General features: G+C 39.5%; 1 protein-coding gene across 2 annotated transcripts in view; it reads left to right on the top strand.

Annotated features, from left to right (window-relative positions):
- The window catches only part of LOC131228558 (coatomer subunit delta-1-like), a 62,439-nt gene that overhangs the window by 18,849 nt on the left and 17,070 nt on the right, over window positions 1–26,520 (top strand). For both annotated transcript variants that reach the window (XM_058224306.1, XM_058224307.1), the window contains 3 exons: window positions 11,968–12,275; window positions 22,047–22,245; window positions 22,457–22,610. In XM_058224306.1, the coding sequence (XP_058080289.1) occupies window positions 11,968–12,275; window positions 22,047–22,245; window positions 22,457–22,610 (661 nt within the window). The remainder of the gene's footprint in view (window positions 1–11,967; window positions 12,276–22,046; window positions 22,246–22,456; window positions 22,611–26,520) is intronic.

The raw sequence follows: 26,520 nt of genomic DNA, 5'->3' as shown, positions 1-26,520 counted from the left end.
TAACTGCAACACATGTAAGTTAAATAATGCATACACAAATCTACCATCCATCAGTTTGTGACTTACTCGTATAGAGTTTAGCTTATACTTTCCCATATAGAGTAATTTACATGGGTGTACTCCTTCCTAATGCTTCTTGGTAAAACTGCCATGAATGGCCTCTTGGTCCGTCGGATATGCCTCTTGGCCATGATGGCTTTCTAAGGGCTAAGGGTTTGGCTAATTGCACAAAGAATACAAATTTCTACTTCAATCAACACAAATTTATCAGTTTATGCATTTTAAATATCACAGCCCAACTGGACTAATGTGTGATGAGTTGGAACTCAAACACCAGAGTATCAAATTAGTAAGTGGCATTTATTTCTTTCACGAGCTCTGATGGATAGCCCCCCTCCCTTTTTCTCTAAATTTAAGGTAAGGCCCATATACACTAAGTGGATAGTCTGTTCATTACAAATTGCAAACGAAAGCACGCACACACACACATGCTAGGACAGAGCATTTTATTTTTGGGTGTGGCTATTTTTTTAAAACTCCTGTACCACTAAGATCACAAGATAATCCAATACTAGAGTCAAATCAAAATAATTCCACCAATGGACTGATCTAAAACACTGATATGGCCCATTTGAAAATCAGCTAGCCCCAACCAGACTTCCATGTCCAGATCCAACTACATCAAAATGGTCCTCCACCCACAATTCTTCCTTTTTATATCAAATAGATTGAGTGTGGGGCTTACCTATCTGTCCAGAGTGGACAGCGTGTGGGGCCCACCTGTCTGCTCCAAGTGGCTGTCCGTTGGCTCCTGTTGGGCTGTCTTGAGCATGATTTGAAGTTCAAAATGGGGTTTGGGTCTGAATTTGGATCCAAAATTAGATCAGGATCCATTTTCTGTTCTCCATGCCATAACATGCCTCTTGTAAGGCTGGTAAATAATCATTATAATTAGAATAATTAGAATAATTAGAATTATTAAAATAAGGATAAAAGTTAAAAATAATATATTTTGTAGTCGGGTACCGAAGTTGGTATCTGACTTCCTCACCTAGTTTCTAGTTCAATCTAAATCATTGGACCTGAATTTGACCCGATTATTGATTGTGCCCAAAATCTGGACCTAGTACTGATTAAGTTGGATTAGATACTTACGGTATCTATGGATTATGGTATTTGATTGATAACCCTATCCACCATCATTGTGAAAATTTTGATATTTTGATTGGAAATATTTTCTTCAATTGCTTTGAACCGAAAAAGTTGTAGAAAGGAATCTGATTCCTACACGTGGGTTAGCTGAAAGATCCTTCGCTGAAAGACCCCAAGGTGTGAGATAAAAGAGTGGCTAAAAATGTATCGTTTTTAAGACACTAGGTTTGAAGTAAAAAGAGCAACAATAAACTTCATGAAGTGGCTATAGTCAAGTTCGGTTTGAAGCTTGCAGCATCAATTCAAGCTAGCCACATCACCATTGAAGGAGATTTAAGGGTTACGATTGGATGGTTGGAAAGTGGAAGAGGGTGTATGCCTTAGTGGCGAGTGCTTAGTCACGAAGGGCACCCCGTTGCGTATTTTAGTGAGAAGTTGAATGAGGCAAAGCAATGGTATTCCACCTATGACAAAGAATTCTATGCGGTTACTTATTACCACAAGAATTTGTCAATTGGCGAAGCAGAGTTGAAGAGGCAAGTAGATGAGCTCATTCGAAAGGGTTTCATTTAGGAGAGTCTGAGTCCGTGGGTGATCACGTCCGAACTTGGGAAACCGTTTTGCCTATAGCCAAGTTAGCATATAATAGTTCCATTAATAGGTCCATAGGCATGAGTCCCTTTGAGGGTTTGCTTATATGCCTTGTGGATGATCACGTTCGAACTTGGGATACTGTTTTGCTTATATTCGAGTTAACATATAATAGTTCCATTAATAGGTCCATAGGCATGAGTCCATTTGAGGTTGTGCATGGCTAAAAACCTAGGAAACCTGTAGATCTCATACTTGTGTCTGTGTCCTATAGGCCATCTGAGTCAGCACATGAGTTTGCATGTCACATACATGAGTTGCATAGTGATATCAGGAAGACAGGAAGCGAATTAATGTAAGTAATGAAAAATACAAAGTGTTTCCTGATTCTCATCGCAGGTTTTATGAATTCCAAGTAGGAGATTATGTCATGGTTCGTATGAGGCCTGAACGATTCCCACAGGGGGCCGTTAAAAAGTTACAAGCGCGTAGCATAGGTGCATACAATATACTGTAGAAACTGGGTCCTAATGCGTATGTAGTAGACCTTCCACTTACCATGGGTATTAGTTTTACTTTTAATGTTAAAGATGTAGTACAATATAAGAGTCTTGCTACTTCGCATGTTGATTCATCCACAGACCCTCCCACAGACCATGACCTAGTCCCAAACCCATTGCCCCTACCTGACCAATCATCCGAGCCTTTACCACCTTTACCTGTCTTGCTTGCTCGAAGCGAACAAATTAAAGATATACCGGATGTACAAGCAGTTTCCACTCGACATGGGGGATTTCATAAATTCCTCATTAAGTGGAAGCACAGACCGAGTTCAGACAATACGTGGATTACAGAGGATGAGCTACTACATTTAGATCCAGACATTTTGGAGCTCCACGGGAGTTTTAGTCTGCCAAGGGCGTAACTCGTCTCAGCCGAGGAGAGTTGATGAGGATATCACTACACATACACCTTTGCGTACGTATCAGAGGAGGAGGCGGGCCACACCGATTTCCCTGTGGCTAGGCGAGTACTCGTGATCGTGTTGAAAACCCCATGTACATGTGCGGGCATCTGAAAGACCCCACACTGGGAAGATGCACATGGGCTGCTTTATAGATTAATCTAGACTGTTGGATTGGAGGGATGTGATGATCGGGCCGTTGGATCACATGATTGGGCCATTGATCGTGGATCGTCCACACTAGTTTTTCTTAGACTTTATCAGCTTATAAGATTTATTTTTATTTATGTTATGTTTAGATATCATTGTGAGTGTTTTTAGTTGATTTTATTTAGGCTAGGGCTGTTTTCGTTAAAATTCACAAGACACGGTAGTTATTGTAATTATTGAAAATTCTTGGAGCTATAAAAAGGGGGTGGGCGTGTGATTCTCTCTCTCATTGGATTTGTGAAAAACAAAAAAAGCTTTTGCTCATTTTCTTCTTCTTCCATCTTCATGAGATTTGAAGATACTTCCATGTGATTTGGAATGGAGATTGGTGTGAGGCTAATCTTCATCAACGGAGTTGCGAGGTCTCCATCCATCCTACATCATCGTCCCTTTTCTCTCCATCAAGGTTTTTTTTTTTTTTTTAATTATATATATATATATATATATATATATATATTATTTTAAGTTCTTCGATTCTCCCATCACAAATCTTCATCTTCTTCTAAACCTAACTTTCCCAAACCCATCCACAATCCAAACCTTAAAAGACCTAAATCCATCCAACCTAGCCACACGTGTGCCCATATGGCCACACGTGTGAACCCCTTGGGTTGGCCGTACAACCACACCTTGTCTCTTTTGGTTTTCCATCACCCTTAAAATCAAAACCCCTTCAGTCTTTCCCAAAACCCTAACCTTAAACCTAGAAATCCCTAACTTTTCTACTTTCCCAAATTACCAAACCCTAACTTCTCCCATTCTTCAATTCACCCAAAATCCTTACACCCCTTCTAGCCAAATTCCTAAATTCCTATAAACTATAATTTTTCGAATTTCAGATTTTCCCCTTCCTAACCCTAATCATAGAGCATACAAGTCAGCTCCTTGAGTTTGGAACGTACCTAAGCTAAATTGGAAGTTCTATCATTTCATTGGGCCTAGTTTTAATTGATTTATATGATTTTTTAGCATGTGAGCATGTGATTTAGGTTAAATCACTTTTTTTATTTCCTATTATTTACTCTTAATTACATATGGACACTTTCATAATATCCACGTTGCATGCTAGCATTAAATCATGTGTCTTGCATTAAATTTGGTATCAAATCATGCGTTGTCCAATCTTTGCTAGTATTAAATCACATGTCCTGCATCAAATTCGAGGGTGTACGCCTTAGTGGCGAGAGAAGTTACACCCAAGGTTAGTGTAGAGGGACCCCGTGAGGTGAAGCCAATTATGGATGAGTTTCGCGATGTATTTTCAGAGGACTTACCAGATGAGCTTCCACCCCTGAGGGATATCCTGCATACCATTGATCTAGTCCTTGGGTCAACTCTACTAAACCTTCCTCATTATCGAATGAACCCTACAGAGTTTGCAAAGTTGAAGAGGCAAATAGATGAGCTCCTTAGGAATGGTTTCATTCAAGTGAGTATGAGTCCGTGTGCTGTGCTAGCGCTTCTCACGCTTAAGAAAGATGGCACGTGGCGCATGTGTGTGGACAATAGAGCTATCAACAAAATCATGGTCAAGTACCGGTTTCCCATACCGCGTCTTGATGATATGTTAGACATGATGGCAGGTGCCACAATCTTTTCGAAGATTGATCTCAAGAGCGGGTATCACCAAATACGTAAACGCCCATGAGGTGAGTGGAACACATCCTTTAAGATGAAGGATGGGATATACGAGTGGCTAGTCATGCCCTTTGGCTTGACTAACGCCTCGAGCACATTTATTATTGTGACTCAGGTGTTAAGACCCTTTATGGGTAAGTTTCTTGTGGTGTATTTTGATGACATTTTTTGGGTAAGTTTCTTGTGGTATATTTTGATGACGTTCTTATCTATAACACATTAAAGGAACAACATCTCCACCATCTGAGATAAGTTTGTTGGGTGGTCCTTAGAACTGAAAAGCTATATGCCAACCTTAAGAAGTGCACATTTATGTCAAAGTGCGTTATCTTCTTAGGGTTCATTGTATCATCTGAGGGCATGAGGGCGGACTTTGAGAAAGTCCGAGCCATAATTGAATGGCTTGAACCGCGCAATATTCATGAGGTGCAAAGCATTTATGGCTAAACAACTTTTTATAGGCGATTCATCAGAGGATTTAGATCCATTATGGCTCCCATCACGGATTGCATAAAGAAAGGGGAGTTTGTATGGACTAAAGTTGCCTCTGAAGCATTTAAGGAGATTAAAGGCAAGATGAGCGAAGCCCCCGTCATGTGCCTTCCAGACTTTTCTAAAGTCTTTGAGGTCGCGTGTGATGCATTTGGTGGCGTGCTTGGTTAGGAGGGGCACCCCGTTGCTTATTTTGGTGAGAAGTTGAATGAGGCAAAGCAATGGTATTCCACGTATGACAAAGAATTCAATGCGATTGTCCAGTCTTTGCGCCATTGGTGGCATCACTTATTATCGCAAGAATTTGTCTTGTTCTCTGATCATGAGGCCTTACGCTATCTCAATTCCCAGAAGAAACTAAACCATAAACATGCCAAATGGGCCCAATTTCTTCAGGAATATTCTTTCGTTACGAAACATAAGGCTGGGGTCGAGAACAAACCTGCTGATGCCCGTAGTCGTCGTGTGGCGTTACTCCAAAGTATAAGAGTAGAAGTAACTGGGTTTGATCGGCTGAGAGAGGATTATCCTACTTAATTAGACTTTGGAGATTTGTACGCGTCACTGCGAGATGGTCAATCGACCAACAATTGCGGGTTTGTCACCATTGATGAGTTTCTATTTAAAGTTGACAGACTCTGCGTTCCCCGTACCTCCCTCCGTGATTTCCTAGTTTGGGAACTTCATGCAGGAGGGTATCCTGTCATTTAGGGAAGGACAAGACCATTGCTCTTGTGGAGGATAGATTTTATTGGCCAAGTCTCAAGCGAGATGTAGCCAAGATTGTGAGGCAGTGCAGGACTTGCCAATTGGCAAAGCAAATGAAGCAAAATACAAGATTGTATACGCCTTTGCTAGTACCCCATGCTCCATGGCAGGATACTAGTATGGATTTCGCGTTGACCTTACTAAAAACTATCAAGAAACATGATTCAAGATTTGTGGTTGTGGACTGTTTTTCCAAAATGGTCCATTTCATTCAGTGCTCAAAAACGTTGATGCCTCCAATGTGGCTAACTTTTCTTTGGGGAGGTAGTGTGTTTACATGGTCTACCTAATACCATAGTGTCTGATCATGATGTATGCTTTATGAGCTATTTTTGGAAGATACTATGGTACATGATGGGGAGAAGGCTTCAATTTTCATTTGCTTATCACCCTCAAATAGATGGTCAGACTGAAGTTGTCAATAGGAGTCCTGGAAATCTGCTTAAATGCCTTGTGGGTGATCACGTCCGAACTTGGGATAATGTTTTGCCTATAGTTGAGTTAGCATATAATAGTTCTATTAATAGGTCCATAAGCATGAGTCCATTTGAGGTTGTGCATGGCTACAAACTTAGGAAACCTGTAGATCTCATACCTATGTCTGTCAAACAACCATTTACTCCAAAAGCTTAAGCTGTCAGAGTGTGGTGTATCAATGTCTATCAAGGGACTTTATCACTTTTAACACCCCCCCGCACGTGACATACTGAGAAGGGTGGAGCGACACTCACACCATAAATAGGCCGGACTTGATTTCCCGGTCCCTGGGCCGGACCTGATTTTTCCTGACCCCTAATGGGAGAATAAAATATTAGGGAGGCATATTTGCTGCTCTCGAGATTCGAACATAGGACCTTCCGCTTTGATACCATGTCAAACAACCATTCACTCCAAAAGCTTAATATTGAAGTGATAAATTCCCTTGATATACATTGATACACCACACTCCGACAGCTTAAGCTTTTAGAGTAAATGGTTGTTTGACAATGTCTATGTCCCATAGGCCATCTAAGTTAGCACATGAGTTTGCACATCACATGCATGAGTTGCATAGTGATATCAGGAAGACAGGAAGCAAATTAATGTAAGTAATGAAAAATACAAAGCATTTTCTGATTCTCATCGCAAGTTTTATGAATTCCAAGTAGGAGATTATGTCATGGTTCGTATAAGGCCTGAACGGTTCCCACATGAGGCCGTTAAAAAGTTACAAGCACGTAGCGCAGGACCATACAATATACTGTAGAAATTGGGTCCTAATGCGTATGTAGTAAATCTTCCACTTACCATGGGAATTAGTTCTACTTTTAATGTGGAAGATCTAGTACGATACAAGAGTCTTGCTACTTCGCATGTTGATTCATCCACAGACCCTCCCACATACCATGACCTAGTCCCAAATCCATGGCCCCTACCTCACCAATCATTTGAGCCTTTACCACCTTTACCCGTCTTGCCTGCTCGAAGCGAACAAATTGAAGACATATTGGATGCATAAGCAGTTTCCGCTCGTCATGTGGGATTTCAGAAATTCCTTGTCAAGTGGAAGCACAGGCCGACTTCAAATAGTACTTGGATTATGGAGGATGAGCTACAACATTTGGATCTAGACATTTTGGAGCACTACAAGAGTTTTAGTCTGCCAGAGGCAAGCTCTTCTCAGCCGAGGAGAGTCAATGAGGACATCACTTCATGTACACCTTTGTGCACGTATAAGAGGAGGAGGCGGGCCACACCGATTTCCTTGTGGCTAGGCAAGTACCTGTGATCGTGCTGAAGACCCCATGTGTATGTGCGAGCATCTGGAAGACCCCACATTGGGAAAATGCACATGGGCAGCTTAATGGAGTGATCCAGACTGTTGGATTGGAGGGACGTGACAATCAGGTCGTTGGATCACATGATCGGCCCTTTGTTCATGGATCGTCTACACTAGTTTTTTCGTAGACTTTATCAGCTTATAGGATTTAGTTTTGTTTATGTTATGTTTGGACACCATTATAAGTGTTTTAGTTGATTTTATTTATACTAGGACTATTTTCGTTAAAATTCACAAGACAGGGTGATTATTGTAATTATTGAAACTTCTTGTAGCTATAAAAAGAGGGTGGGCATGTGACTCTCTCTCCCTCATTGGATTTTGTGAAAAAAAAAAAAACAAAGAAGCTTTGCTCATTTTCTTCTTCCTCTTTCATCTTTATGAGATTTGAAGAAACTTTCATGTGATTTGGAAGGGCGATTGGTGTGAGGCTAATTTTCATCAATGGAGGTGCGAGGTCTCCAACTATCCGCACATCATTATCCATTTTCCCTCCATCAAGGTATTTTTTAAAGTTCTTCGATCTTCTCCATCCCAAACCTTCACCTTTCTTCTAATCCTCACTCTTTCCATACCTATCAACAAGCCAAACCCTAAAGGACCTAAACCCGCACAACCTAGCCACACGTGTGACCGTACGGCCACACATGTGAGCCCCTCGAGTTGGCCGTACGACCACACTCTTGTCCCTTTTTGTTTTCCATCACCCTTGAATCGAAACCCTAGTCTCTCTTTTCCTAACCCCAATCATAAAACCTACAAATCTGTCCCTTGAGTGTGGAACGTGCCTATGTTAAATTGAAAATTCTATCCTTCTATCGGCCTAGTTTTAATTGATTTATGTGATTTCTTAGCATGTGGGCATGTGATTTAGGTTAAATCAGATTTTATTTCCTATTATTTACTCTTAATTACTTGGTGGGTTAGTATCTTTTGTTAATTGAATTACTTTATGGACTTCTTCATAATCTTCACGTTGCATGCTAGCATTAAATCATGTGTCCTGCATCAATATCCTTGGGATGCAGTCAACATGATGTAAGAAGCTATTGACTTGTACAGTGCTAGACAGGTAGAGCTGGTCCATGTCACCGTTCATCCAAAGCGTAAGCAGACCTTTTAGTGAAGTAAGGAGTTTCTAGATGTGAGAATACCATTATCGGAGGGACCTAGGGGGCTATTATGGTTGCGACTTAGGTTGGGTCAGCTCGAACCTGAGTGACGTAGCTCGAATTTTACGTTGGGGTTGGGCTTGGGCTGATAATCCTCAACCCGACCCCAACCGGGTTGGTTCTACCCGAGCCCAATTGGCCTAACCCGACTTTAGGCTGAAAATCCTCAAACCAACCCCAAGTAGACCCTAGGTTAGGTTGGGTTAGGTTGAGGCATCGAGCAACCCAAAGCCAACCTTATATGCAGTAAGTATAAATGTGACTTATGGCTAGTATCACCACCACCACCATCTAAGCTTTATCCCAATTAATTGGGTTGGCTATGTGAATACTATTCCGCCATTCCACTCTATCAGGGACCATTTCTTGAGTTAAACTATAGGTCACTAATTCTTTTCTTAGTATCTACCCATGTCCTTTTGGGCCTTCTTTCCCTTGCCCTTTTAGATCCTTCAACTTGAACTCACTCACTTCTAATCAGTTGATGGTATATGGGATTGACGAACCTTGGCCTTTGATCCAAAAGAAAAGAAAGGAAGGGAAAAGGGAATTCGGGGGAAATAGAAAGTATTTGGATTGCAAATTACAATCCGAACACATTCAAATTCAAAAAGGGCTCTCAAGTTTCTTACTCCTAAAAATAAAAATAAAAAAGAAGAAGAAGAAAATTCAATCACAAGTGCTTTTACAATCTTCAAGACAAGTATTTTTGCTAAGCCCTACAACTACTCAAAAAACCTTGTAACAAACTTCAACAAACTTCCTAACTAATTTCTGAACAATCTTGAATAGGCATAACTTATCTTGTGATTAGTTACCCAAGTCCAACTAAACTCACACTTAACTACCAACTATCCACAAGAAGATGTCCAAAATATGCTCAGAATTCCCACAAATCTTGAATTTAAACCAGACAAGCATTGTACACACATGTGGCCCGTGGTGTTGGTTGCCCTAATCAATCCTCGCCCTCCATATAGGCCAGGCCTACCTGCACTACATTGGTGTAGTTATTGGTCTCCATTGCCTATTGGTGCAACTCTTAAGTTCCCTTGAATGCATTCTTTTCCATTTCCATCCTTCCTCATCTTGCCACTCATCTATTTCAACATCCTCATTTCTATTATGCTCATCCTATAATTGCCCAACATTCTGTGCTGTAAAGCATGACCGGACTTATACCTATCATATAAAATTTCCTCCTTAGTTGAATTGGTATGTGGGGATCACATAAAACTGTAGAGGCACATCTCCACTTCATCCACCTAGCTTTAATTCTATGAGCAACATCATTCTCAATTTTGCTGCTATTATAAACATAAAATCACGGCCTGCATGGAGAATATGGTTCGTGATTGGAACTGTCAATGCTCTAGACTCTATGTTATGTAGGGTTTGTGATCGGAACCGTCTATGCATGGAAAATGGGGTTATAATAACCAGAATTGACCAAGGCCCACAGGCTGAGTGGCCTGATGTCTTTTGAAGATCTCTTTGAACATTAGCGATTTTTTTTTTTTTTTAAATAAATAAATAAATAAAAATCTGTCTTTAATTTTATTTGTTGTAAATATGATTGGTGATGTAGATTTTATTTTGCTAGTTACATAACATTTATTACTTTAATGATGTTATTTGATTGTTGGATGTTTGATTTTATGTGTTTACTATTACAAGTGTTAACCTGACTGAACCCAATCTAATTCGACCTAACCTGACCCAACCTGAATTGTGCTTAGGGTTGAGTATTCAAACCTTGTTTTGGGCTTGGGTTGGGGTCAGCTCGGATAGGTTGGGTTGGGTTGAACTGAGCCCAACCCAACCTTAAGAGGACCCAACCCACAACCTGACCTGACCTGAATCCAACCCGAGGTGCCTGACCTGAATTTGAAGAGATGTGGTTACTTCTTCTGCAGCAGTTGAGACCTCTGGATGAAAGGGATGCTTAGGCATGGGAAATGTAAAGGTCAGAAAGTTTTCTCACTCATATCTTTCTACTTGGCTTTGTGCTGCCCTACTTTATTGAGGTATTAGGATTCAGAGGGTGCTTTTGGTCCTGTGAATGTCCACCTGACCTAAGGTCATTTTGTTTAGATTGCTATTGGGAAAGAAGAAGTTGGTGACAATTGATAGTAGAAGGGGAAGGCATGATTTCACCTTTTCGTGAATCATGTTTCTGCGGATGTGGAATTGGTGGACCATTCATTCATGCATCGTGATTTCTGTGGGTTGTTTAGAGGAGGTTCTTCGATATCTTTCAATGTTGCAGCTAATTCAATTAGATCATTTTTTTTTTTCTAGTTTGGCACGATGCGGTCAAGGTCCATGGAGACTTTCCTTGGTTACAGGCTTGTGGTCAATTTTGCTGAGCGTGACGAGAAAACATTTTGCAGTTGTTCAAGTGACCCTGTGGAGGATTTAAGAAGAGCCTAGTTGAATACTGTTGAGTGGGCCAAGTCCCTTAAGCCTTTCAATTGTTCTTCTTTTGACTTTTTCAAAATTCCTGTAATGTTGCATTCATCTTGGGATGACGATTATTTACCATCACCTTGTACTCTCTCTTCTTTAAATAAAATTCATGATCTCTCAATAGACACGCACGCACTTTCTCGTAATGCGAGACTTATATATTTAGTGTCTTTGCTCCAATTCACACTTTCTCTTAATGTGAGACCTACTATGTTGAGAGACTTTGCTCCACTTCACTCACTATTTAAGCTCCGATTACAATCATCATCATTATTAGCCATGTCCAACGCTAATTTACTCAAAAAATTGTACCCTTTTGTTGACACTAGAAAAAACTACTTCTGTATATGAAGTGCCACCACAGACCATTGTATACTTGTCATTGTAGAGCAATTATATATTTCTTGAAAATTGGCATGTAAGGAGGAACTTTTATCACACTTATCATGCCCATACTCGTCCTTGCATGATAAATTTCAGGGAGTGTTATCATTAAAAGAAATCAAGTGTCTCGATCATCTCTTGAACAGAAATGCAAGACATCACATTATTTTGGAAGATAAAAAAATATGGCTCTTGAAGAGAAATTAATGTGTAACATTAATTTGCTACCAAAGGACTTGACATATTTGTAACTCTTACTTATGATTTTGGCTGTGGGAATTTGTTCTAAGACTCATTTCCATCATCAGGTCGTCCATCTGGATCTGCCACTGCTCCTCCAAAAGGTCTTGGCATGAAACTTGGCAAGACACAAAAAGCAAACCAATTCTTGGAATCTCTGAAAGCAGAAGGCGAATTGATTTCGGAGGATGTGCAACCAACTGCTTCTCAGTCAAGGTCATCTGTTTCACTTCCACCAACTGATCCCATCACACTGATCATTGAAGAGAGGCTTAATGTGACACTTAAGCGAGATGGTGGAGTTGGCAATTTTGATGTTCAAGGTACCCTTTCACTCCAAATTTTAAACCAGGAAGACGGGCTCATCCAAGTTCAGGTTCGGACTCTCTCTCTCTCTCCCTCCCTCCCTCCCTCCCTCTCTCTCTCTCTCTCTCTCTCTCTCCATCCCTTCCCAGCTCTCTCTCTCTCTCTCTGTCTGTTTTTATGTATGTGTGTGTATTGATATACATGCATGCATGTGTGTATGAATATGACTGTCTATCTGCTCGGAAGAAACGAATTGGGCAAAATTGGAAGAGTATGCCAAGGGAACTTTGTGTCAACAAATCTGGTTTGATGATGAAGGGCATCTTTTGATCCTGTTCTTGAAATGTTAGCTGTTCAACGGTGGGCTGATAGCTTGAAGGAGTCAATATGAAGCAAATAGAATAAGGTTATCAAGAGAAAATGAGGTTGGTTTCTCATGGTAGAATCCCTTTGGATGTGACTGTCCATATGTAAGACAAATAAACAGTTCTAAAAATGCAGAATGGTTGTTTTGATCTGTACTATTTTCAGAAAGATGAATACATAGAGGTGAGGGTGTACTCACCCTCGAGCAGAAGATTTAAGGTTTATCACCCCATCTTGCTTACGAACAGTTGAAAATTGAAATATCTCCTTTGCGAAAGCTTGTATTAGGCCATATGCCTGTCGATGTTCGTTCGTGATTCCAACTGTTTGATATCTTGAAATACTTTTTGCCAAGAACATGGCAATTGGCCTAGGAAACCCAGATACTTGTATGTGCTCAGGGGTATCGTGTCAGACACAAGACAGTCTCGATACTGGCACTATGTGCTTATAGGATACTAGTAAAACTGAATCCTATTGTACCAGGGCTGTTATATTTGAAATCTCAACAATTTTGATTGTGATAACTATATAAACTGTAGTAGTTTTATCACGAGTCAAATGATTCAAGTAAAGCCATAAAATGGAATATGAATAGCATGTTCAGATGTTACAAATGGGATACTATTATTCACGTGTCATGGATTTTGAGAAGTAGAGATTGTATGCCATTCTTGTATTGTATCCTTATCAGTATCCAAATATGGTAAAGTAACAACCGTCATGCAGCGTCCATTCATGACTTGAATACGTTGTTTTGTGCTATCTAACTCCTGGTTTCGTTAGAAGAGAAGATTTTCTTTTTGTGCTACTCAATCTAAATCCGTCCACTTGTTGCTGCAGCCACTGTCCATATTCGTTCTCAAACTGTTCTGCCACAGTATATTGCCGCATTTTATTTCAATTCACATGCTTTTCTCCATTATAAATGAATGCCTTATAGTTGATCACTTGCTCTATTGTAACCAAAGCTGCTTACTACCTAGCCTCAAAATGTCTTGATATTTAGTTTTAGGGGTTGTTTAGATGTGTCAATAGGGGTTTGCAAGGGGAAGTCTATGTCCATGGATTTTTAAATCCTTATTTATGGAATGGATGTTGAGGTTTTATGTTTGGTGGACACCTTGTGGAAGCCTTTTTTCTGAAGAGTCTGCTGTAGGAGCATAATATTGAAGAGGTGATCCATGACACATGAGCGAACATGACACACCTGAGCAAGATCCAGGCCATATACTGAGTGGATCATAAAATTTGAGCATGCTCTCTCCCGAAATGCAGGCTATGTTGCATTGGGTTTTGTGTCTGCTAGAGTATGCTTGTAGTAGGACTGTGGAGTAGAGAGCAATTTTTTTTTTTAATGGAAACCTTCTATTGTCCCCAAGAAATTGGCTAACAACTCATGGAGAAAGAATAAAATTAAGTTTCATGGTTGTGAGATATACATGCCTCTTATACCAGTCTTTGATGCATGGTATCTAGTTGCTCGATATGCTGCTTCTATGGTAACGAACAAGGTCTAGCCCTAAGTAGGCCACTCTTCAAACTGTAGATCCATGGAATATTTTGCATTGAACGATATTCCCTCTTGCAATGTTTCTTCTTCAATTCCAAATCTCTAGTTTCTTTTATGTGGTTCTCCGCATTCATATGTTTTTTCTTTGATAGGCCCACACCATTGAATTGTCATCAAATTGTGGAAAAAGTCAAAATGCATGCATATAGAAAATAGCTTATCAATCAATAAGGATTTACGGTCTGGTTCAGAAGATGTAAACAAAAGTGGGACAGTAGGAACTCTCTCTTTTCCCAATTGGAGTGTCTTTGGACTAAGCAAGCTACATGAATGTTAGGATAAGTCTTGGAGAATAATGGTTCTTGAGTTTGAGTCATTGGCAAGATTTAAAGATAAAACTCGAATTTGACCTGTGTCCTCAAGTTTAAAATATAGAAGGATTACATGATCCCTCTCCCAAGGTTATGTAGTATCTTCGGGTCCTCAGTTTGTAAAATTGGGTCCTATATTTGCTGATCCTGATTGTGATTTTATTTGTCACATAGTAGATGGACCTAGTGTTCTATGTATTGGTGATTCAACATTGGTTGATATTATAGGTGCCACACCCCACCAATACGAAGCATAGATGGCATAACCAAGTGTTGTCATATACAATTGCATAAGCACTTACGCATTTGCATATGCCGTTCTAGGAGCATATAACACATATGCCATTGTGGCATATATGATTTTATGAACATTGGGCATTATGCTATGGTATATGCAATTATGTCATTGCTTTGATAAAAAATATTTTTTTTTGGGGAGTGTGTGATGGCATATGCGATTGTGTGATCACACATTTGCATAGCCTCCTTGGGTCTCATACAATTGCTTATGCTATTTGACAACAATGGTATAACATTAAAGAAAACAAAACAAAACAAAATATCATTGATAATATCAATATTATTGGGCAATACATTCCAATATCTTGGGCGATATAAAAAATATTGTGAGAAATAGGTGGTTTTCCATGAGTATTTATACATTGTTATCGCATGTAACAATAACAACATAAAATCTTACAAAATTCAAACCAAAAAAGAAAATTTTGGGGGTAATTTGTTCCTATGTGTGTTTTAACTACACTCGGGTTGTTTCATATCAAAGCACAATTTGAGTGGAGAAATCATTATTAGAGAGAGGATTCAGGCTAGAACCCAAAGGTGAGGAAAACTAATTTAAATTACATCTTTTTCTACATGTTAATATGGATTCCCATTTTTTTTATTTTTTTTTATTTTTTTATTTTTATTTTTATTTTACAGCAACTGACTTTGATTAGAGAGGGAGTCAAAGTTAAAAGAATTACAACCTACTAAAGCCCAGAGAGCAAAGACTAATCATCTTGATTGAAATCTCTAAAGCATAAAGCCTAACTAATTTCATCTTCCTTATTCTATTATATACGTTTTGAACCATCCCTATTTTTATTTTTATTTTTCTAGAAGCTCTATTTGTTCCTCTCCCTTCAAATCGTCCAAAGAACCGCAAGAAAAACCAATATCCACACCACTCTTTTCTTCTCCCAAAGCCTCCCCATGCCAAGCTAGAAGAACACTTGCTAGTCTCGGCATCACCCACTCCATTTCAAAAGAAGCTAAGGCTTTGTACCACACCTATCGTGAGAAAGATAGTGTATAAATAAATGGTCCATTGTCTTCACCTCCCTTAAGCACATCACACAACAATTGGGCAACACCATCGATCTCTTCTGAAGGTTATCTATCGTTGAGACTGGGTTCCACCCCACCAACCAAGCAAATGCAGCAACCTTGGGATGACCCCCATAGAACCACATAAACAATGAACATCCCCCGTCTGCTGCCATCATGGTATTGTCGAGCATGCACTATAAAGATCGAACCAAGAATGTACCAAACTTGTCCAATGACCAAACCATTGAATCTCTTTCACTGAAGAAGGCTTGAAACCATGGAGACTCGCCAACAATTGAGCAAACTTGTCTGTTTCATCATCCTACAAATTCCTCGTGCAAGGGGGGGAAGCTTGTGATAAACCACGCCTTTGCCCAAAGAGGCGAAGCGCCTATCTACAATCACTCCCACATCTGCGGCCAAGCTTGTGATCCTTGGGAATACTTCCTTTAGAGGTCTATCCCCAAACTAGAAATCCTCCCAAAATTGAATCCTTGTACCATCCCACAAGAGAAATGCAAGCTTTCCTTGACAATACTGGTCATTTTGGCACCCTCTTCCACAACCCTAACGCCTTGTACATTGACGACTCCTTTACCCTACATCCTCCATCTTGAAACATCCCCCTCTTTCCTGATATGGCTTGCACACCTCCTTCCAATTTAAGAGGTGAAACTTCTACTTCTCCTCCTCTTGTTGCCAAAAGAATTCCCTCTTTAACTTCTCCGGCCTACTCAACACTGATGCCAAACATTTGAAAAGAGACATATAATAGATGGGAAGATAATATGAAGCGACTTTAATCAAAGTGAGCTTCCCACCCAAGGATGGATGCCAACTCTTCCATTTAGATAACTTCCTCTCAACTTTTTCTATCACTCTTATCTCACAATTGCTTTGCAGGCTTACCTATGCAAGCAGAAGCCCTAGATATGTTGTCGGAAATGAGCTGACCCAACACCCAAACACCTTAGCCAAATTGACCACCTCCTCCTTGGAAGTGCTCACACTTAACATCTCACTCTTTGCCACATTCAGTTTGGGCCATTAGTTTGTTTTCAAGTACCTTACTAATTTTCTCAATCTATCCACTCATTCTTCCTTTGCATCACAAAAAAGAATGTTATCATCCACGAATTGAAGATGCAAAATTTGAAGCTCACTCCTTCCCACCCTGAAGCCATTTATTAGATCTACTTCCTGACCTCGACTTAACATCCTACTCAACGCCTCAACCACCACCACAAATAGGAAAGGAGAAAACTGATCCTCTTGCCTTAGACCCTTGGATGCCTTAAAATACCCTTTCAAAGAGCCATTGACTACTAGGGAGAATCCATATCTATGCATGATTCTAGTACAAATCCATATCTATGCATGATTTTCATATAATGACATAGATTGGAGGGGAAAACCAGATTTTGAAGGTGAAAAGTGGAGGAAATTTGGGAGATCTAGATTTTCTCCATTTTTACCCTTTAAATTTATAATATGTGGAAAAATTAATTGTTGATGAGTGTTGATAGGCCATGGTCTTTCCATTTTTGAAATAATATTTTAAAAATATAATTAAGAAATAATAAAGAATAAAATAGTCTTTAAAAACATTATAGTTGAACTCATTTTGGATGTAATTGCAACACTTATGGCTAGTAGTGCATGATTGTGTCCTTAAACAATGGAAAGCTACTGAGCATAATAGCATTTTTTTTTGTGGCAATTTTTTGATGCCAATCCCACGCACAAGAAAGGAAAAAATGGAGACAAGCAAGAAATAGAGAGAAGGGAAATTGATTGCTTTAATTGAAAATGGAGATGCCAACACACTATAGGTGGTTTGGGGATTCACTCACCCAAATACAAGAGGATTCAATCACTCTCAATGATCAAGAGATCTCACAAAGAAAATGGAAAATACACTAATGCCTCTTCTCATGAAAAGACTACTACATATATAAGAGGACTTGAGTATGATATAGTACTTCTTGGTGTACCATCTTCTTAGTGTAGCAAGGGTTACATCAATCTCCACCCCATAAAAAGAACTCGTCATCGAGTTCGGCTTTGTAAAATTTTCCCACATTCTTTTGTCGAGATCCTATAATTCCTTATCATTGATCCAAGTATCTTCATATTGAGGCTTGTTCTTCCACCGGACGAGATATTTAGTATAGGCATCTTGCCCTATACTCATGGACCGTTGGTAGAATGTTGCCAGGCTATGGAAGCTCCGCATTTCGGTGACCGATTTTGGGGTTGGCCACTTTACAATTGCTTTGATCTTTTCCTCATCTACTTTGACACCTTTAAATGAGACAACATATCCCAAAAAGATTACATTGTCGATCATGAATGAGCACTTCTTGAGATTGACATATAGCTTCTCTTCACGTAAAACTTGCAACACTTGATGCACATGTTTGGTATGTTCACATAGAGAAGAACTAAATATAAGAATATTATCAAAGTAAACAACAACAAATTTTCCAATAAAAGGCCATGATACCTGATTCATGAGTCTCATAAAAGTACTAGGTGCATTTAACAATCCAAATGGCATGACTAGCCATTCATAAATGCCTTCTTGAGTTTTAAAAGCGGTTTTCCATTCATAACCCGGTTTGATATGAATTTGATGGTACCCACTTCTAAGGTCAATTTTTGAAAACACTGGAGCACCATGTTGTCAAACAACCATTTACTCCAAAAGCTTAAGTTGTCAGAGTGTGGTGTATCAATGTATATCAAGGGACTTCATGACTTCAACACCCCCCCGCACGTGCGGGGCGGGAACTCTACACGGGAACATAGTGACGTGGGTGGAGGGATACTCACACCATAAATAGGCCGAGCTTGATTTCCCAATCCCTGGGCCAGACTTGATTTTCCTGACCCCCCATGGGAGAATAATATATTAGCAAGGCATATTTGCTGCTATCGAGATTCGAACATAGGACCTTTCGCTCTGATACCATGTCAAATGACCATTTACTCCAAAAGCTCAAGCTATTAGAGTGTGGTGTATCAATGTATATCAAGGGACTTCATGACTTCAACACATGTAATATGTCCAACATATCATCAAGTTTAGGAATTGGGAAACTGTATTTTGTTGTTATCTTGTTGACAGCTCAACTATCAATGCACACCCTCCAAGTTCCATCTTTGTTTGGAGGAGGGCGGGTACGACACATGGACTTAAGCTTTCTTGGATAAGTCCTTTCTTTAATAGTCCTTCCACTTGCCTTTGGAGCTTAGCATGCTCCGTAGGGCTTTTGCAATAGTGTGGCAAATTTAGCAATGTGGCACCCGACACCAAATCAATTCGGTGTTGGATGTGCCACATCAGTGGTAACCCATCCGGAAGCTCGTCAGGTGTGACATCGGAAAACTCTTCCAAGATTTCCATCATGGATTTGGGTATTTCTCTTACTTCTTCCTTCGCGATCTCTTGGGCCACAAAGGCATAAACATGGGTCATTTTCCTACAAGTCTCTTTAAAATGTTTTAGAGACAAGATGAACTTTATGCTCTTTAGGGACACGAGAAGGAATTTCCTTTAAAGGAATTTTTACATACTTTACCCCATTAAGAGAGAATAAATATTTTTTCTTCCATCATGATGAACATCCCGGTCATATTGCCATGGTCGTCTAAGTAAAATGTGGCAAGCATCCATAGGTAAGACATCTAACCAAAGTTCATCACAATACTTACCAACAGAGAATTTCACCAAACATATTTCATTGATTGGGACTTCACCTCCATTTTTGAACCAAGAAATTTTGAAAGGAGACAAGCAAGAAATAGAGAGAAAAGGGAGATTGATTGCTTTAATTGAAAATGGAGATGACAACACACTATAGGTGGTTTGTGGATTCACTCACCCAAATACAAGAGGATTCACTCACTCTCAATGATCAAGAGATCTCACAAAGAAAATGGAAAATACACTAATGCCTCTTCTCATGAAAAGACTACTACGTATATAAGTGGACTTGAGTATGATATAGTACTTCTTGGTGTACCATCTTCTTAGTTTATCAGGGGCTGCATCATTTTTTGAGTTATAAGTATTTAATCATGTTTCTTTTAACATCTTTTGAAGTTCCATTGAAAATTTTCATCATTTTCCTAATCTTTCCCCATTGTTTCCCTTCAACAACGATATATTTCTTGATATCGGCGATGTTATTGACAATATCGATACATGTTTTTGTATACATATAATGATAATAATACGTAAAACATAGATGGACCATGGCCCCAATATGTACTTGATAGGACTTCCCGAGTTCCCTACCCTTTGGTGGCCTGGAAATTGATGATTAAGAAAAAATAAAAAATACAGCAATAGATTCTGTTTCTTCTTTACTATCACCATCGTTTCTCAAAAAATAAGAAAAAATAAAAGAAAAAGATTAGGCATATAAATTTAAAAAAGATGATTTGGTGGCTAGGTTCTTCCAATCAGGGGGGATTTTTGAGACATGGTCCGTCCATGGTGGGGCCCATTAGATTAATGATCTGGATCACTGAACCATGGACCCTATTATGTATGCCCTTGGGTTGAGGTTCTTGAGGATCATATCAGTCCTACTCCTATTATAGATTAATGTTCATAGGACATCAGACTTCTGCAATAAAGTTACCTGCCCTACCATGAAGATCACCAGCGCTGAAATCATGTTTTACTCATCAAGTGGGCCACCTATATGAAAATAATGGAAGGTGGAAGGCTTTCTCAGACTAGCCAATTGTCTAATTCATTGTACACATGGCATTGCAAGACGAGAGGACCTGACTGATTTTGTGGCAGATAATCTTGATGGTGTGTGTAGCTTACATGCAGATTAGAGTTCCCGCATCGCCAAGTAATCATGTGTTGCATGTGAAGGTCACATGGTTGTAGGCACTATTTGAATTATCTCCAATATTATCAAAATATCCTCGATATTATCTGTATCTCTAGCTCGGCAATACCAATAACATTGGTAGCGATACCGATAACACTGGTAGTATCAGAAATTCTAGGTATTGGCGATGTATCGCTAAATATTGCTAATGTATCAATATCGTCAATATTTTCAATTGTGTAAATTCCAGGTGTCGCATGTATTGCTAATGCATCGATACCGCCGGTGTATCGCCAGTATTTTCGACCATGTCAATTCCAGGTGTCGTTTGTATCACCAATGTATCTATGATATTTGTGTAAATTCCAGGTATCGCTTGTATTGCCAATGCATCGATACCGCCGGTGTATCACCAATATTTTCACCGTGTAAATTCTAGGTATCGCTTGATTCGCTAATGTATCTATGATATTTCGATAATATTGCCAATGTATTGATATCGTCAAAAATCTGTATCTTAAAAAAATTCCCATTTCATTTTTTTTTTTTGCGGGCGCATGGTGGTATGCAGTGTTCAATTTTGACGATAATATTTGATAATATCGCGAGATTATCATTATCGCAACATGGCGATATTGAGACCACAATCTTTCGTTTCTTTTCAGTTGTCAACGATTTGTTGAGTAATATCATATGCTGCCGATATTCTGAAATATCAATAGATGTTTGGATGGATGGTTGGAGGTTGGATGGATGGTTGGATGGATGGATAAATGGGATGGATGAGATGGTTTGACTGATTTCTTACAACAGTGCATACTTTTAGGCCCCCATTAAATGAAAACTTATTATGTATACATTATTTTTGCAATTTTTTTATTCCTAAACATACAAATATGTGTATTTTAGCATCTCATGAAGTTTCATTGAAAAATTCCACCATTTTCTCCATGTTTTCCTGCATTTCTGGTTATCGGTGATACTAATATTGTTTCCATATTCTTGGCTAGCGATACTTATAGTGATACTGATACCGACACTTCGAATACTGGTTGTAGGAATCATTCCTCATTTTATAATGCTTGATCACCATTGATGCCTATTGCTCTTGCAGGTTGTGTCCATTTCATTTACTTAGAGGGTACATTTGTTTTATAATCTTGCTTTCTGTATCCCTGGCTAGCAAAACTTGTAGCGACACCGACACTTCGAACACTGGTTGTAGCAATCATTCCTCATTTTATAATGCTTGATCGCCATTGATGCCTCTTTCTCTGGCAGGTTGTGTCCATTTTGTTTACTTAAGAGGGTATATTTGTTTTATAACCTTTCTGCTGCAAAAGATGTGGATGTATTAGCATTTCTCTTACCGTAATATCTCTGTTGCTGTGCCTTACTCTCAGATTGAAACTGGTTTGAATTCCGGTGTCCTATTCAAAACCCATCCCAACATCAACAAGGAGTTATTTTCAAGTGAAAATATTATTGGGCTGAAGGATCCTAACAGACCTTTTCCGACTGGCCAAACTGGTGATGCAGCAGGTGTTGGTCTTCTGAAGTGGAGAATGCAGAGCATGGATGAATCACTTGTGCCACTGACCAGTGGGTTTGATTTCTTGATACAGTTTGCCTTTACAAATATTCTGTTCTTATCTACATTGAGAAATGATATTTCACCCCCAAAGTCGGTAGTTCCAACCACAAGATGGTTAGAAGTAGAAATTAAGAAACTTAGTTTGCCCAAAAGTCCCCTATAGAGGTGGAAATAACATTCCTTTATATTTGCTGTTTACTATATTGTATGTATTTGCAGTCAACTGCTGGCCATCAGTTTCTGGAGGCGAAACTTATGTCAGCATGGAATATGAAGCTTCATCGATGTTTGACCTACAAAATGTTGTGATCACAGTACCATTGCCTGCACTTAGAGAGGCACCAAATGTCCGTCAGGTTGATGGGGAATGGAGGTGTGTGCTTCCAATGCTCTCTCTCATCCTTCTTGTGTCTTGGATGATTAAACCAAAGTATAGCTATGCACGGCTTCTGCTGTAAACTGTAGTGGTGACTTAAAATTACTTGAAGGCTTTATTTGGGCATTGCATCTTTCCTTTTTGATAATAATAAATTAAATTAAAACAGGGGAAATTTTTAACAAGGGAATAGGGTTCCAAACAATGATAATTTGACAATTTATTTTTAGAAATCATGGTATTCTATAACAGTAACAGTGTCTATAATGGCCACCACCATTATTGTTACGATATGGGCTGTAACGGCTGTTAAGGTCTTTCTTGTATCTTTTATTTAAAAAAAAAAAAACCTTTATCACCCTCATAATGGACTGTTATAGGAGCCAGAACGGCCATCACGGGTCATTTTTTCTGTAACAGCCATTACTACCCTGTAATGCGTAATGTTTGCCGCTGTTATGGCACACCATGGTGGAAATCCTTATAGATAATCAAGGTTAGGGCATGCCTTGTGCCACCAAATCAGCTCTCTTGTTGGTTTCTTGTGTAAATCTTGAGAGGAACTACCTTTCCGCTCAAGTAAATTTCAACTGACTTTAATTTGTGGGATATTCTCCAGGAACTACAAGTGAAAGATGATGCAAAAAAATGGTGTCTAAAGATGCATTGTCTAAATGATGATTTCTAAATACTCTGAAGATGCATTGTCCAAATGACGGTTTCAAAAGATTCTAAAAAGATGCATTGTTCAAATGAAGCCTAATGGTTTTATCTTTCTGTCATCTGGTGCTAGTCTAGCGTGGGCACGTATTACTGGTATTTCTTTACATGCTGAGTATAAGATCATGAATCTAGGCTGTAGCTGGCTTTGATTTCTATAGTCTGTAATTTTAATACGTCAAACTTTGAGCCTTATGGTTAAAGTCACTCTCATTTACTTTGTTGCAAAATACAAGTCATGCTACTTCTGAAATTCGAAGATTTTTTTAGTTTGAAAGCGACAAAAAATAACAGATGCATACTGTAAGTTGTATACAAAGGACACATGCACACACATTCACACACACACACACAAAATACAAAGTCAATATATTCTCGATAGGTAAAGCAGTCATTATGCCTGTCATTGTTAGGGCGGGTTGTTTACTGGTGTATCCAAACCCATAATGGACTAAGGTTGTCAGATCTAGGTCCTTCTTAGGTTGGGGTTCCAGTACCATATCTGAGGTACTAGACCTGAATCCAAGTAGGTTCAAGTACCTGTTGGGTATATAATCAGGTCGGAGGAGGAGGAGGAGCTTGGAAGAAGGGGGTGGGAGTGGACGTGTGAACGTTGGGTTTAGCAATGAGGGGAGGAGCAGTGCTGATGGAGATGATGGGGATGAGTGGTGTCTGGGTGTTTAGGAGGAGGAGGTCAGAGGAGGATGAGCAAGATCCAGATCAATTTAAATTGAAGTACTCGATTGGTACCCGATTAGGCACATGACCCAACATGATTACTGGTCAGGCCTAAACCAATGGGCATGAACCTGATGTGATTATTAAATAGTTCTAGTTTATGGACCTGGATCCATTTAAATTGAGTCCAGTACTGTGGGTACCCACAGATTCAGGTATTCGTTGACAGCCAGGTCACAAAAGGCCAAACAATTACAAGGCTACCCAAGAAATACAAGAAAGATCACAATCATGAAAGCCCATTATGATCGACGCCCAATCCATGACATCAGTCTTAGCCCTCGAGAAAACTCCTGATGCATTCTTGCAAAGATTGCGGAAGCACCAGTTTTTCCTCCCCCCATAAGGCCCACAAGCCAGCTAATAAAGTCATGCTCAAAGCCTCTTTCCTCCCTTGCCAACCCCTCCCCCATGCCACGAGAGAAGGCGTTCGTCGCTATTCTTCGGCATCACCCAAGCAACTCCAAAAGTTCCCAAAAATCTATCCCACATCTCCCTCACAAACACAATGAATAAAGAGGTGGTTGACCGATTCCTTACCCCACCAACAAAGCATGCAAATACTGATGATTACCATTTCCCTCTTCTGAGGGTTATTGACTGTTAGCACCTTGTTCCATCCTATCAACTACACCATAGCCGCTACCTTGGGGGGAACCCCATAAGACCAAAGGAAGTATGCAAAACTTCCCCTCGTGATGAGGACCCGATGAGGAATTTGTAGAAAGACCAGATGGCGAATATCCCGGGTTTATCTTTGAGCAACACCAACGAGTCCATATCAGAAGAAAACAATATATTCAATAGCTGCCCAAATAGGATAATGAACTCTTCCTCCTCTTTTGACAGGTTCCTACGGCATGGGAAGATCCAAGTCAACCTAAATCTTGAAGTTGAATAACAACGAGTTATAGGGACGCGAACGTCCAAGTCTTGTGCCAAGTAAGCCATCTTTGAGTACACCTCGCATAACCTCCTCTCACCCAACCACACATCCCTCCAAAACCTAACCTCTCTCCCCTCCCCCATAGAGAACCCCACCCCATCCTTGACTCCTCCCCCCAACTTGAGATAGCCTTCGACAACCGCATCGCCCTATACGATGAGGACCTCTTCGTCCACCATCCCCCTAAGTCCCATACTTCCTCACTACAACTTCCTTGCAAAGGCTTCCTTCTTCCGAGCCAAACCGTGTATGCTATTTGCCCATAAGTGCTAAATTTATAATTTCCAGCTTCCTGATTCCTGCTCTCCTTCCTTTATTGGTCTACACACCTCCCATTACACAAAGTGGAATTTGTTCTTCTCCTCCATGCCATGACATAAGAAATTGTGTTTAAGGTGCTAGCTTATTCAAAACACCTTTCAGGCATGTTAAATAGTCATACGGTTGGACTATTTCGGTTATTGGGCTTTATTGTACATGTTGGATAGTATTTAGGCCCAAAGGATTAGTCTTTGCTTACATTACTTAAGAAGGGTATTTTTGTTATTTTCAGACATTTTAGTGACGATCTCTTAAGTAAGAAGGATTAGTCTTCATCTTCTCAGAAGTATGCTTTTGTAAATGGAATTGCTTGCAAAAACGAGCGTAGGAGCCTTAACTTGAAGGCAAAGGCTTGCTGATATATATATTTTTAATTTAAAAAAAAAAAAAATTTAAAATTTTTTTTCTGTTAAGGTGATGCTTAACTTGTTTTTCTTTTGTTACTTTGTGTTGAAACAGTTTTTCTTGGTAGTTTCGTATGTCCATTATGTGAGATGTATGAATGATATTGAAGTGAGTTCTAGCTGATAAAGGGCTGTAAATTTCTCTGTGATATTTTTGGGAGGTATAGTGTTGCATGAATCTGATTATAGATCATTTTCTGTATAAGTTAAAGTAAATCAGTTCCAGAATAGCCATAGAGCTGAAAGGTGTGGTAAGTGGTCTCCCATCACTAGGAGAAGTGTTTGGACCTTTGTTTAATGCGTTCTTAATATCTGTGAAGTTGAATAGGAAGAATTATCTCCTCTGGGCGAAATCTGTTGAAATGTTTCTCTTAGCCCAGGAAAAGGATAAATTTCTCATGGAATTTAATCGGAGGAATCCAATCCTAGATATAGACAGTGGGTGCGTGATGATGCCTATATTAGATCCTAGTTGTGGAATACCATGGAACCCAAAGTGAGTTTTAATTTGGTATTCTTGAACACTGCAAAAGATGTTTGGGATACTGTGGAAAAGATATACTTCTCAAAGTAGAACATCTCTTGGTCTATTAGTTGTATAAGTAGATTTTCTTGTTCTAGAAGGGGAATAAGTCCTTGGTGAGTATATCGCTTAATTGATTGGCATTTGGGAAGAGTTCTCAATATATCATCCTATTACTTAGATGTTACTCTTACGAAGAAGCAGTTGGAGGATAGGAAAGTGGTAAAACTTTTATCTAGTTTGCCAAAAGAATGT

Source organism: Magnolia sinica, chromosome 16 (assembly GCF_029962835.1).
Source record: "Magnolia sinica isolate HGM2019 chromosome 16, MsV1, whole genome shotgun sequence".
Classification (NCBI taxonomy): domain Eukaryota; kingdom Viridiplantae; phylum Streptophyta; class Magnoliopsida; order Magnoliales; family Magnoliaceae; genus Magnolia; species Magnolia sinica.
The sequence above is the reverse complement of the archived record's forward strand: the minus strand, read 5'-3'. Positions and strand labels throughout refer to the sequence as shown.